Below are 13,818 nucleotides of genomic sequence, written 5' to 3'. Positions count from 1 at the left end.
TTAGGGTTACCCGCGGGCCCCAGTTTACGTTAGGGTTCACTCTGGGTGTTGTATTTCTGTGGGGTTGGGCCATTGTATGGTAACGCGTGTCTGCCGTTACATTGCAGTGCCAGACACAACAGTTGCACGGCCCTAAAAATCCTTTATGTTCCACTTATTCGTTCTCCCCCCCCCCAAACTTGGAACCCCCAAGATGTCCACTGGTCTATTTATTAATATTACCGTCTCCATAATTTTGCCTTTTCCATACTGCCCTCTCATTGGAATCATACAGTATGGCAGCCTTCTCAGATTGGCTGCTTACACTTAGTAACATGCATTGGCGGTTCCTCCATGTCAAAAGAGGAGTTAGCATGTTTCTTTTTAGCACTAATATGCCACTGTGTGGATCTACCACGGTTTATCCATTCACCTACTGAAGCACATCTTGGTTGCTTCCAAGTTCTGACAGTTATTAATAAACTTGTGTGCCAGTTTTTGTGTGGGCGTAAGTTTTCCACTCATTGGGGTAAATACCAAAGAGTGTGAATGCTGGATCTTTGTTCAGGTTCATGAACCCTCCTCCTTTCTCTAGTGTCTGACTTAAGTAGCTGTTGTCAGTCATTCTGTTCATGTGATTTTGGTGGAAGTAAAAAGGCGAAAGGATACCCTCTGTCTTTAGAAGAAAGACCTAGATTTGATGAGTAGAAACACCTGCTCCCTCTTTAAAGCAGGCCAGTTATGGGAAGTACCTCTAGCGTGGAGTATCTCCACCACTCCCGCCCAACCCCCAAGTTCAACACCCTTTACACTTGAGAGGGTGGTTTTTTTTAAAAAAAATCAAGTTACTCATGTTTGTTGATCACATCTGATTTGCTGGATAGGCCCAGCCTATGGGTCAGGTTTTCCTGGGTTTTATCAAGTCTTTGTATCGTACTTTCAGGTGCAACCTTGAGATCTTTGGTAAATTTGTGTTGTTTCTTGGAGATATAGAGGGGACAAAGAGACTCCTTGTGTACCTTTAGAGTGGCTGTTTTGTTTATAGTTTTGCACACTATATTTCCTTGGATTACTCTGGTAAGTGATCCTATAGTCCACCTCACCTGCTTAATACTCTGCTACTTCTTAGACTTAATGCAACAGGTGGCATTGCTTTTAAATAACTCATTGTGATATTGGAAGTAAATTATTATTGAACTTGTCAGAAACTAAAAGTATAGATTTAAATGTCATTGTAGCTACCAAGGATCAGTTTTAAAAATTTCCAATCTTTCATGGACTCAAAACTTTTGTAAAATCAATAAAAATGAATTTTCAGAGCAATGAAATGAAAAAAGACAAAATATAAGCCCCTCTTTTGAATTATTAGATTTGAAATTTATAAAATTACTCTGTGAAATTGCCATAAACATTTTAACTTTAGTAATTAACTAGTGAGGCAGGCAAACAACATTGGCCCGTGAAAAGTGCTAGCTTAGATCACCTTCCTCTGCAAGTGCCTTCTGGGGCTCTACACACATGTAGATCCAATGCCAAAGTTTCTAGCATGTAATAGGTGCTCAAATAAATGTAGCTAAGTTACTTAATCAGCACAACAACCCTTTGAGGTTGATGCATTATTAAGAAATAGGCTTGAGGGGATAAAGTGACTTACCCAACTTTCTGTAGCAAATTGTTGTGATAGAATGACCTCCCCACCAAAATGTCCACTGGAACCTGTTAATATGTAGTGTTACATGACAAAAGGGATTTTGCAGTTGTAGTTAAGGTTACAGATCTTAAAATAGGGAGGTTACCTAGATTACTAGAGTGGGCCCAGTCTAATCACATGAGCCCTTAAGAGCAGAAAATTCTCTCAGACTAGAGTACGGGGCCACATGGAAAGGAATGTGGGTAGCAAGGAACAAAGACTGGATCCTGGGTAACAGCTGGTAAAGAAATGGGTACCTCAGTCCTACAACTGCAGGGAACTGATTGTTCCTACAACTGCAGGGAACAACTTGCTTTTAGTCTTAGACCTAAGCAGGGTACCCAGTTGAGCCCACCTGAACTTGTGAGGTAATAAATTTATGATGTCTTTCCAGTAAAGGAGAGTTTAAGTGAGGTTTTGATATCAGCAAGAAAGCATTTGCCGTTGGGGAAGGCAGGCTTTTGTAAGCATAGGATATTGCACAGGGCGGTATATTTGGTAGGGCTCTCAGGAAAGGTTGGTTTGCATTCCATCCCTGGAGTCAAGTCTGGGAGAGCATTGTTCAGCTTAATGAGTAGTGACCACCAGCATTACAAAAAGAAGGAGAAATACAAAATACCATTGTGTGTCATAGGTAAGAGTGTGTGAGTGGGTGCGGGCGCCTGTGGGGTCCCAGTGTGAGTTTCTCCCTGAAAAAGCCTTGCCAGGCGCCAGTGGGGAGGTGCTGGTGAAATGGGTGAGTAGTTTTGTAAATTATACTTGCATTGATTTTATGGATTTCCCCCTTTCTCCTCATCCACATGGTATGGTATTTTATTCTTTCGTGCTCATTGTGGATTATGCTCTCTTGTCCTTACATTCCTTTTGTTTACCTCGGTGTATGAAAAGGAAAACCTTAGTGGCCATGTTATGCCATTTTGAGTGTTCTTCAGAGTTGTTGGTGCCAGCTTTCCTCTGGATTGCAGCCTGTGGTCCTCAGGCGGTGGCTGGGAACCATCACTCCCCTTGCTCTTCTGCCCGGGGTGCCTCTGTCATTTCTGTGGTGGACTCGACTCTGTCTCCACAGTGCACGTCAAGTCCTGGCTAATGATGTTCTTGCTTAATTCTTACTTTTGTGTCTTTGGCTCTTGAGCACCTTAAAGTGTTCTCTGTCCTTGAGGAGGCTTCACTAAAGAAAGCTTTCACATTTCCAGCATCTGGTGATTACTTTCAGCCTGTTCCCTTTTGTCTGACTTCAGTTTTCCCTCTTGTTATGTCTTTCTGAAGCCAAATGCCTACTGCGTTGGGCATTGTGCCAGGTGACACAGGCACCATGAGCAGTCTCAGTCCTGACAGATGGGGAGTTTCAGAGAAGTTAAGGAACTTGCTTTGTCCCAGTCCACATATTTTACATTGTGGGAGGGATGTGTTTGACCTCAGAGCATATTCCTTTTTTCTTTAGGCCTCTTGGCTTTTCAGTGTTTAGGCCTTGCGTAAATTTGGTGTATGCCTCTGTTACTCTCCAAGGATTCCTTGTTTCTGTTCACAAAGTCCGTGCTTTTTAAAGACCTTTTGGTCTGTTTAACAGATTTAGTTTATTAGGTAATTTTCCAATTGATAAAGTATTGGAGCATCTCTATATCTATTTTTTTTTTGAAACAGAGTCTTATTCCGTTGCCCTGAGTAGAGTGCTGTAGCATCAGCGTAGCTCATAGCAACCTCAAACTAGCCTGGGCTCAAGCAATTCTCCTGCCTCAGCCTCCCAAGTAGCTGGGACTACAGGTGCTTGCCACCATGCCTGGCTGATTTTTGTACTTTTAGTAGAAACGGGATCTTGTTCTTGCTCAGGCTGGTCTCGAACTCCTGAGCTCAAGCGATCCTCCCACCTCTGCCTCCCAGAGTGCCAGGATTACAGGCATGAGCCACTGTGCCCAGCCCTCTATGTCTATTAATACTGTATGCCCCTGGAATAAGAGTGATTGAATGGGAGATGGCAGATGAAGTGAGAGATAACAGGGAGATCAAGAGGCATCTCTTAAATCATGGAGAGGACTTTGCTGTCTTTTTTTTTTTTTGAGACAGAGTCTCGCTTTGTTGCCTAGGCTAGAGTGAGTGCCATGGCGTCAGCCTAGCTCACAGCAACCTCAAACTCCTGGGCTCAAGCAATCCTGCTGCCTCAGCCTCCCAAGTAGCTGGGACTACAGGCATGAGCCACCATGCCCGGCTAATTTTTTCTATATATATTAGTTGGCCAATTAGTTTCTTTCTATTTATAGTAGAGACGGGTCTCGCTCTTGCTCAGGCTGGTTTCAAACTCCCGACCTCGAGCAATCCACCCGCCTCGGCCTCCCAGAGAGCTAGGATTACAGGCGTGAGCCACCGCGCCCGGCCGACTTTGCTGTCTTATCTGAGAGAGCCATTGGAGGAGGCTTTGGAGTTTTAAGCAGAGCTGTGAAATGATGTGACTTCTGGCTTTTACAGGATCGCTGCTGTGTTGAATGGATTGAAGGGGGCTGATGGCAGAAACTGGGGGGTCAGGGAAGAGTCTGATATCCTCTGTGGTGGTTAATTTCATGGGTCAGCTTGGCTGGGAGACACTGTCCAGATATTTGGTCAGACACTACTCTGGATATTTCTGAGGTGTTTTTAGATGAGATTAATATTTAAATTGGTAAACTTTGAGTAAAGCAGATTACCCTCCTTGATGTGGGTGGGCCTCATTCAGTCAGTTGAAGACCTGAATACAACAAAGACTGACCAGGTCCCCTGTGCCAGAAGCAATTCGGCCAGCAGACTGCCTTTGGACTTGGACTGCACCTCTTCCCTGGGTCTTCAGGCTGCTGGCCTACGCTGCAGATTTTGGGTTTGCACCTCTGCAATAGCATTAGCTAGTTCCTTAAAACAAGTCTCTCTAAGCACATCTGTTGGTTCTGTTTCTGTGGAACACTCTGACTAATACATTATGAAAGCGAGAGATGGGATGTAGCTTGACCAGGAAGGTGGCGGGTGGGGTGGGAAGCAGTGGTGGCATTTGGGATATATTCTTAAGGTAGAGGCAAGAACTTTGTAGCTGGAGCAGATCCAGGGTGTGAGTGGGAAGCTGTCATGGTAACACCACAGTTCTGGGCAAGCAACTGGAAGGTGCTGCCATCACCCAAGGAGGGGAGACGGTAGGAGAAATTGGTTTGTGGAAGAATCCCAGGAATTTTTTTTTTTTTTTTTTTTTGAGACAGAGTCTCACTTTGTTGCCCAGGCTAGAGTAAGTGCCTTGGTGTCAGCCTAGCTCACAGCAACCTCAATCTCCTGGGCTCAAGCAAGGCTTGAGGCTGCTACCTCAGCCTGCCAAGTAGCTGGGACTACAGGCATGCGCCACCATGCCTAGCTAATTTTTTCTATATATATTTTTAGTTGGTCAATTAATTTCTTTCTATTTATAGTAGAGACGGGGTCTTGCTCTTGCTCAGGCTGGCTTAGAACTCCTGACCTCCCTGATCTCGAGCAATCCACTCGCCTCAGCCTCTCAGAGTGCTAGGATTACAGGCGTGAGCCACCACGCCCGGCCTAATCCCAGGAATTTGATTTTGAATGTGTTGACTTTGAAATGCCTGTTAGCCAGCGGTGAATATAGGTAGTCTGGAATTGAGGAAAGCAGTGTGGTGGAGCTAGATGCTGGGGAGGGAGTTACGGCTTTGAGGCGAAGAGATGAGACCACTTAGACTCTAGGTACTAGATCTGAGTAGGTGGGTGTAGAGAGAGAAGAGGCCCAAGGGCTCAAGCCTGGGCTTACTCCTCTGGCAAAGCTGATTTCCTTAAGGGGGTGGTGTGTGTGAATGTGTTTGTAGGTACACAAGCAAACAATCCATTAAAAATCAAAATCCTGGCAACTGCACCATGAAATAGTTCCAGAATAAGAGTACTTCTCACTGTTCACACTTTTGCCACTCTAGACCAAACCACCCATTATTTCTTGCCTGGATTATTACAAAAGCCTTTTATTTTTGGTCTCTTGGCTTCTTGTCCTTGCCCCCCAGTAATCTGTTGTAGCACCTAAAAGAATGCCTGGCATGAGATAGATGCTCGTTAATATTTGTTGAACAAACAAATTCTTGAGTAAACATTCACACCTAACATTCTTTGAGCACATGTGGAACTTTCTGTGTTATACACTGCTGTTAGAATAAAATTTAGACTGTGTTGTGGCTTAACGAGCTGTCCTCTGTCTGGCACTTAATCTGCCACTCTCTTTTGCTGCGCTCTGGCCACATTGGCCTTTCTCTGTCTTGAAGATACCAAGCCCACTCTCACCTTGCAGCTTCTGCATTCTTTTCCATATGGAGGGCTTCCCTCACCTCATCTCTTCCTGAGACAGGCTCCTTTCATCATTTGGGGCCCTGTTCAAATGTGTGCTACTTAGAGAAGTTTCCTGTGACCTCTATAGCTAAAGAAATCCTCCCCTGCCTTCTTTTCCACTCTTTAGTCTATTTCAACTTCCCCCCCTCTTTTCCAAGTCTTGCTTGTGATAACTGAAGACCAGTTCTGCCAATTATCTTTGCGCTTATTGTGATTGTGTTTTGGGCTCCTCCCCCATCCCCCATCCCAAGGGGACTGGAATGGTTCTGAGATTTCTGGGCTTGTAGAATTGAGTGGACAGGTAATGCTGTTTACTGAGATACAGAGTACTCAGTGATGAAGTATCTGAAGAGTTGTGCTTTTTTTTTTTTTTTTTTTTTTTTGAGACAGAGTCTCACTTTCTTGCCCAGGCTAGAGTGAGTGCCGTGGCATCAGCCTCGCTCACAGCAACCTCAGACTCCTGGGCTCAAGCAATCCTCCTGCCTCAGCCTCCCGAGTAGCTGGGACTACAGGCATGAGCCACCATGCCCGGCTGATTTTATATTATAGATATTAGTTGGCCAATTAATTTCTTTCTATTTTTATGGTAGAGACGGGGTCTCGCTCAGGCTGGTTTTGAACTCGTGACCTTGAGCAATCCGCCCGCCTCGGCCTCCCAGAGTGCTAGGATTACAGGCGTGAGCCACCGCGCCTGGCCAAGAGTTGTGCTTTTAGTGTGTGTGTGTGTGTGTGTGTGTGTGTGTGTGTGTGTGTGTGTGTGTGTCCTAGCTGGTTCCTTTGTCGAATTTTATTTATCCTTTTAGAAAACAAACCTCTATGACTTTGGTTTGTTTGTTATTTATTGATTTGTTTGGTTTTTAGAGATGAGGTCTCTGTAGCCCAGGCTGGAGTGCAGTGGCACAATCATAACTCACTGCAGCCTTGAACTAATGTGCTCAAGCGATCCTCCTGCCTCAGCGTCCTGAGAATCTGGGACTACAGGCATGGGCCACCACGTCCAGCTCAGTAATGCTAATTTTTTCTTTCTTTTTTTTTTTTTTTTTTGAGACACTTGGGTTGTTTCCACATCTTTGCAATTGTGAATTGTGCTGTTATAAACATTTGAGTACAGGTATCTTTTTTATAGATTGTCTTTTCTTCTTTTGGGTAGATGCCCAGTAGTGGGATTGCTGCATCAAATGGTAGATCTACTTGTATCGCTTTAAGATATCTCCATATTGCTTTCCACAGAGGTTGAACTAGTTTGCATTCCATTCCCTTCTAAAGCCAGGTTGTAAAATAAACTATAATTGCACATGGGTGACTTGCATGGCAATGGATTCATTTCATCCTGAGCTAGTGGAATGGCATAACTGTCCATAGTTTATTCAGTGACTGCAAACTCGTGATGGGAGTTATATAAAACAACTCTTCTTTCTGCCTGTGTATGGAGGATGACCCTTTCTTGAAAGTGGTGTGGCTTTGTTGCTGTTTGAGGTACCTTGGAGACAGAATGATACGTTTTGGGCCTCTTGGCGTATATTTCCTGATGTGTATAGTGAAGTTACCAGGTTCTAGTACTGGACTTCATAGACAAACTGCAGGTTCTGTTTAAAATGAAAATTTTATTCTCACCATTAAGGCAATGATATTTTCTTACAACTCATGTTTGCTACTTTCTATATTCATTGCACAATAAGCAATTGTGTACTTTTTGGGGCATTAATCTCTCCCACAAATAGTTTACACTCTAAGAAGTCTTACAGTGATTGAAGAAGTCAAATGTAGTATATCATCAAAACTGAACAAAAAGGGAACAGGAGTGAGAGGTGTCTTTATTTTAGATCTACCTAGGACTGTGTTTCCATTTACTTGTCTTATTAAATCCTGGTCAAGTGGACATCATTTATTACATGGTTGGGATTTAAGACCCAATTGAGATCAATTGAAAACTACAGAAGTTGGCCAAGAAGGCAGGGAGAATAGAGTTAGAAGGTTTTTTTGTTTTTATTTTATTTTTTATTTTTTGAGTGTATTAGTTCTAATCTTGATATGTTCTAATAAGTTCTGATAAGTTCAGATAAGTTCTAATCTTGAGTGTCTTAGTTCTAATCTTGATATATATTTTTTTCTTTTTAGATAAAAGAAAACTAATCTCCAAATATAAAGTTATAAACATTAGGTTCTTTGGATTTACCTTAGTAAAGATTCTAGCACCTTATAAAAAAATAAATCTGACTTATGCATAGCTTCCTACTTTTAATGAAGTTATGAAATGTTGAATTTTATATATTAAATATTTTGCCATTTTACATGAGTATAATATAGGTTTAAATTATTCACCAGCACTGATTGTTTTTTTGGAGAGTAGCAACTAGTAATGTTGTTCAGTCAGTCCATTTATTTTTACTGATACAATATAGAGCTGTGTTTTATTATACTTTTCCTTAATGTTGAGATTAAAAGTATTGTGATTAGAAACAAACCTGAGTGTTGGGTTAAAGTACTGCTTAGTTTCTAAACAGCACGTTTCCTCCCTCACTGACCCTTTTCCCCATCCCCTGCTGAAAATAATGATGGCATCATAGGATGTCGGCTTCTTTTCAGTGCTATATAGTAAAGATTAAGATTCACATTAATCATTTATTTTATTCTGTACATAGTGTCCTTTTAGAATGAAAGTCAAGGTTAATGTCTGAGTTTCATACAGAATTTGTTAAACTTTATACTACATAATATTGCCTTAGTTCCTGTGAGATGTGTTTGAGGTATAAAAAAATACTTCAAACATTTTTTTCAAAATATTTAGGAAACATTTTAGTTAAAAGCATACTGCTCAATGAAAACATTGCATGTTTAGAATGGTTAAAAAAGAATACTGTTTAAAACATAGATTACATCTACAGGGATCTTAAATTCTGACCTTGTAACAAAGAGAAACTTGAAGTCACATCACTTTTTCTTACTCTTAGTATTAAGAGCTCTGATTCTAAGATGGTCATAAAACCCCCTCTGTTTATAAGTAATTTAACTTGATGGATAATAATATGGTAGGTTCCATATTCTGTGTGATAATGTTGGGAGCCTGTTCTTTGTGTTTTTGTCTACGTAACTTGAAATAGTGGGTATCTCATCTTTGTCAGGACTCCTGGAGCCTTCACCTGGGTTTGCGGAGTGAGCAGGACAGCCTGTGCTCTGTGAAGCGCCCGGGTCCTCTTGCTCATGCCCCTGGTCAGCACTGCTCAGGAAGTCTTTCAGAACTTGCTTGAAGATGTAGACTATTTCCCATGGCAATACATCATTTTCTGCCAAAACTTCTCGAAATCTAGAGGGAATGTGGTAACATTTAAATCAGAAAATTTCTTTTGTTGTATCCTTTTATCTTCAAGTACTTGTATATCTTAAAGTACTGGTATATTAGTCACCCACCTTTTGAGTACTCTGCATATTGCTTTAAAATTATTCTTCTAGTAAAGAAATTTTGAATGTAATAAAAAAATTTCCTAACAGATTTCAACAGATTTAATATTTTTATTCAGCCTATCCTGAGGTATTTTGGTAGCTGGGTATTTGATACACATGATTAAATAATTTACATGATAGAAAACAATTTCCAGTCTAAATATATGAAGAACTTAGACTTAGCAGTAGCAAATTATCATAACAAGAGAACATAGTATTTTTTACCTGCTGAGAATAGTCCCAGTTTGGCAAAGTTGAACTTGTGAGCAGAGAACTTCGAGTTGTCTTTGTTCAGTCACTGGGATGGTTGTGTGGGGGTTCTGGTAGTATCTGAGCCAGTTGTAATCCACACCTGTTTTTTTCACTTTTTGTTCATTTTCAATCTCTTGTATTAATCTCTCTCGCTCCTTTAGGTGCCATTTTAATTCCCGAAGCAGAGTCTTGGTCACCACATCTGAGCCAGGACAGTGTGTGGGTTTGTAGGAATCGTTTTTTGGCCATTTCATCCAGCCAAAAAGTGGCATTTTTAGCCTATGGAAATATTTTCTCAATTGTTTATTTGCATAAAATAGTATGGTTCTGATGAGAAAATATTTGTTGCTTTACAATAAATTTGCCAGAAAAGTGCATGAATTTTTCACTGGTGAGATATGCAGGCCAGAATAAGATTAGAACATGGTAATTATAACAAAGCAAAAAAAAAAAAAAGATTAAAGCATGGATTAAAATCTTTTGATTTCTGACTAGGTCAGTGGCAAAAATCAAGCTTTGAAAATATTTTTATGTAGCTAAGCAGAAATTAAGTGTACAAAGTCAGAGATACAGACTGAACAATTTGTGAAAACATGAATGCTTGCTAGTAAAAGTTCTTGGGAGGCTTTAAATATTAATGTATGGGAAAGTGCTATCTACAGACACGCTTTTGCTTTATGTTTTATATAGAAAAGGTTTAAAAGCTTACCTGTTAAGTGGATGAATGTGATATGGTGTCTCCAAAGAGTTTACTTGAACTGGTGAAGAAGCCGTGTTTCACTAGGGCACATCTCGTTCTCCTGGCTGTGTCCTCTGTTGAAGGAATGAGCCTCCTTATTTACCCACTGAAACTGTATTTGAAATAAATAACTTTCTATGTTAGGAATGAGGTTGTGATGTCTTCCTTTGGAGAGAATGCTCATTAATTCACCTTGTAAGTAAGCTAGAAGAAATGACAAAAATAACTTACTATTTAATATTTGCAAATTATGTAACGATCTACCTTTTGAATATGGCTTAGTTTGTTTGAAAATGATGCCAGCAGCTACGGATGCTGGTCCTAATGCATCCCGACTTGTCCTTTGGTAATGAAACGAGGAACAGTTGTCTGAAGCACCACAGATGCGCTCCTAGCTAAAGTGAAGATTGTCGCATGATGTGATGCTTTGCTGTGCATAGCTGTAGGTCACAGTTCAGTGCTGTATTTTTATGCCTGTAGAGCTCTAAAAATAACCATGTTGCTCTTACTCTTCTGCTTAACTTCCAGGGCCATTTAAAAGCCAGGTCACTGTCCCCTATAATGAAAGCAGGAAAAATAGATCAGACTTGATTATTTGCAAAATATGAATTCTGAGAGAGCTCATTGTAATTGAGCAAAATAGGCAAAGAATGCTGATATTATCATGTGTGAAATATTTAGCAAATGTGACATTTTGAAGTCATTTTGATTTTTCTTGCAGAATAATTAAATTTGTATATTTAAGCAAATTGAAATGCTACAGGACATTATAAACAGATAACTTTAAAATGTACTTTGTAATCTCTTTGAAAATACAGTGATAAGGCAATAATGTGTTGTCAGGAAAAAATGGAGGTATCAGAACATACTGAGTTCAAGACAGAATCTTATAATTCATCATAGACAATCATCTTAGTGTTTTCTTCTGCAACTGAAGATGAAACACTGTTTCGGGAAGACTAGTGTATAATGGTCTTTGTTGTGCTAATTTTCTGTTCAAGTGTGTGTCTTGCTGAAAAGTGGACGGAGTATAAAAGGTCTTTTACTTTCAACTTCTCTGTTAAACCACTACATAGTAGCTTTTCCTTTTATAATATTCGTTTCTTTTCCTTTCAAATGAGCCGTGAAGAATAGACATCGTTTACATCAGCCCTGCATGTCCTGCCTAATCCAGAGTGATGTTCGTGGTCAGCCTGCGGCTCCAGTTACACACAGGGTAGAAAAGCCGCGTGTCAGGATTCGTTACCTTCAAGCAGAAGGTTTTCACACTGCATTGCATGTAGTGCCAGGAGAAGGCAGGGAGTCAAGTTTATAATGACAGCAATGTCCCACCAAATTTTATACTGAATCATAATGAATCTTGCCACTACTTCCTTAGAGTAACCTTGTTACTGCTTAAGTTCTTTTCCCTCTTTTTGTTATTTTTGGTAACAAAAATATCAGGATGTATTGGCTATGGAGCATAAATCAAATTTCCCTGTGGTGGTCTCCCTTGATCCCTCTGGGTACGGCTTGCCGTCCGCTCCACCCCAGAGCAGGTCTTCTGTCTCAGCCAGGTCTCCTGCCCAAGCTCACTTCTGACCCTTCGCTCTGGCTAACCTGACTCCCTCTTCTGAAACGCTTAGTCTTTTCTCTTTTCCATGTATCCATATTGTAATTCTCTTTTTCAGTGACCGGCTTGAATACCAACTCTCTTTTTCTGTTTTAGGGTAAACATCAACATTTTCCCCTAAGCCCGTTTTTCCTTTGAACTCTGGTTTTATGTATCTTTACTGTTAGACTGGTCTGTGTTCCTGTTCTCTTGCCTCCTTTTTTCCTAATGCTTCTTGATTAGCTTATGTTCTGTCCTCCACTGTAATTGCTGGCTGTCATTTGGTCAACAGACATTTATTGATTGTCTGCTGTGGCCTGCATGGTTAGGGGCTGAGGTGTAGCAGTGAACAAGACAGACCTAGTTGCTACCCACATGGAGCTAAGTACAAATCTAAGTACACAAATCATCTCGTAAGGTAATTACAGATCATCTCGGGTTATTTAATGTACTTGAAGTACTTTTCCTGATTAGAGTTGGAGGTCAGGGAAGGCCTTTCTTGGTGGAGGATTTCCTTTCAGCAGAGATTTAAAGATCAATGATCTATCTTCTGCTGAGTACGGTGGCTCATGCCTGTAATCCTATCACTCTGGGAGGCTGAGGAGGGAGGATTGCTTGAGCTCAGGAGTTCGAGACCAGCCTGAGCGAGAGCAAGACTCCATCTCTACTTTGAACAGTCAGCCGGGCATGGTGACATGTGTCTGTAGTCCCAGCTACTTGGGAGGCTGAGACAGGAGGATTGCTTGAGTCTGGGAGTTTGAGGTTGCTGTGGGCTAGGCTGATGGCACTCTAGCCGGATGACAGAGTCAGACTGTCTGAAAAACAAATAAAAAATGAAATTTTATGTATTTTTTTATCCTGTTTCGTGAGATTATTAGATTGATGTTGAGACCAAATATCATTCTCTGATTATATTATTTCCCCTGCTGCCATGTAGAGAACATAAATATTTGTAAGTCAAGGTAAGGATGTTCCTTTTTATTAATCTTTCCTGTTTATCAAGGTATAACCAGATGCACATTGGATTTTATTTATCAAATATATTAATTGAATAAATGAATTGTTTCTGATGAATTTTAACTTGATTAGGATATTTTGTGTAGAAGACAAAGCTTAAACTATTAATTAGTTTAAACTTTAATAATTTTCTTTTTGGTTTCTAGGCTTTATATTATTAGCTAAATAGTATAAAATTTTATAAGACTCAAAGTGAAATAGGACCATATTCATGTGTGTTTCTATGTAAAATTTTACAATCCGTAAAGAAGTACATAAAAAGAAAAGTCTGGAACAACAAAATTCAGGAACCTTGATGAACAAGCTAAGGAGCCATGCATATATAAAAGTTTACATATTACAGTCAGGGCCACCTTATATAGTATTTAACAGCATTTGATTGCAATTAAAGGAAGATTTTTTCATTGTGAGACTAATATCCTTCTGTTTTAATTCATTTGCTACTGAATTAAAAGTTCTGGATTATTGTTCATTTTTCTTAAGTTAAAAATCACACTTTTGGGGGTTGTTCATATCAAAACACTCAAACTAGGAATATACCAACATTCAAACCAACAACATAATAAAAACCATATATGAAAAGCCCACAAGTAACATCATACTCAGTGGTGAAAGACTGAAAGCTTTTCCTCTAAAATCAGGAACAAGGCAAGGATGACTGCTTTCACCACTTTTATTCAATCTAATACTAGAAATTCTAGCCAGAGCAATAAGGAAAGAAAAATAAAAAGGAAGAGGTAAAATTATCTCTGTTTGTAGATGATATGATCTTATATAGAG

At 40.2% G+C, this 13,818-nt stretch overlaps 2 protein-coding genes across 2 annotated transcripts in view; one reads left to right on the top strand and one right to left on the bottom strand.

Moving 5' to 3' along the window:
- TDRD9 (tudor domain containing 9) overlaps positions 1-13,818 on the top strand; it is a 110,772-nt gene that overhangs the window by 685 nt on the left and 96,269 nt on the right. The window lies entirely within an intron of this gene.
- Positions 8,607-10,837, bottom strand: RD3L (RD3 like). Its single transcript, XM_012746468.2, has 3 exons — positions 10,401-10,837; positions 9,665-9,970; positions 8,607-9,302 (listed from the first exon to the last, which is right to left on the bottom strand). The coding sequence occupies exons 2-3, from the start codon at positions 9,961-9,963 to the stop codon at positions 9,005-9,007; spliced, it is 597 nt and encodes a 198-aa protein (XP_012601922.1). The 5' UTR covers positions 9,964-9,970; positions 10,401-10,837; the 3' UTR covers positions 8,607-9,004.

This window comes from Microcebus murinus, chromosome 6 (assembly GCF_040939455.1).
Source record: "Microcebus murinus isolate Inina chromosome 6, M.murinus_Inina_mat1.0, whole genome shotgun sequence".
NCBI classification, from domain to species: Eukaryota; Metazoa; Chordata; class Mammalia; order Primates; family Cheirogaleidae; genus Microcebus; species Microcebus murinus.
The sequence above is the reverse complement of the archived record's forward strand: the minus strand, read 5'-3'. Positions and strand labels throughout refer to the sequence as shown.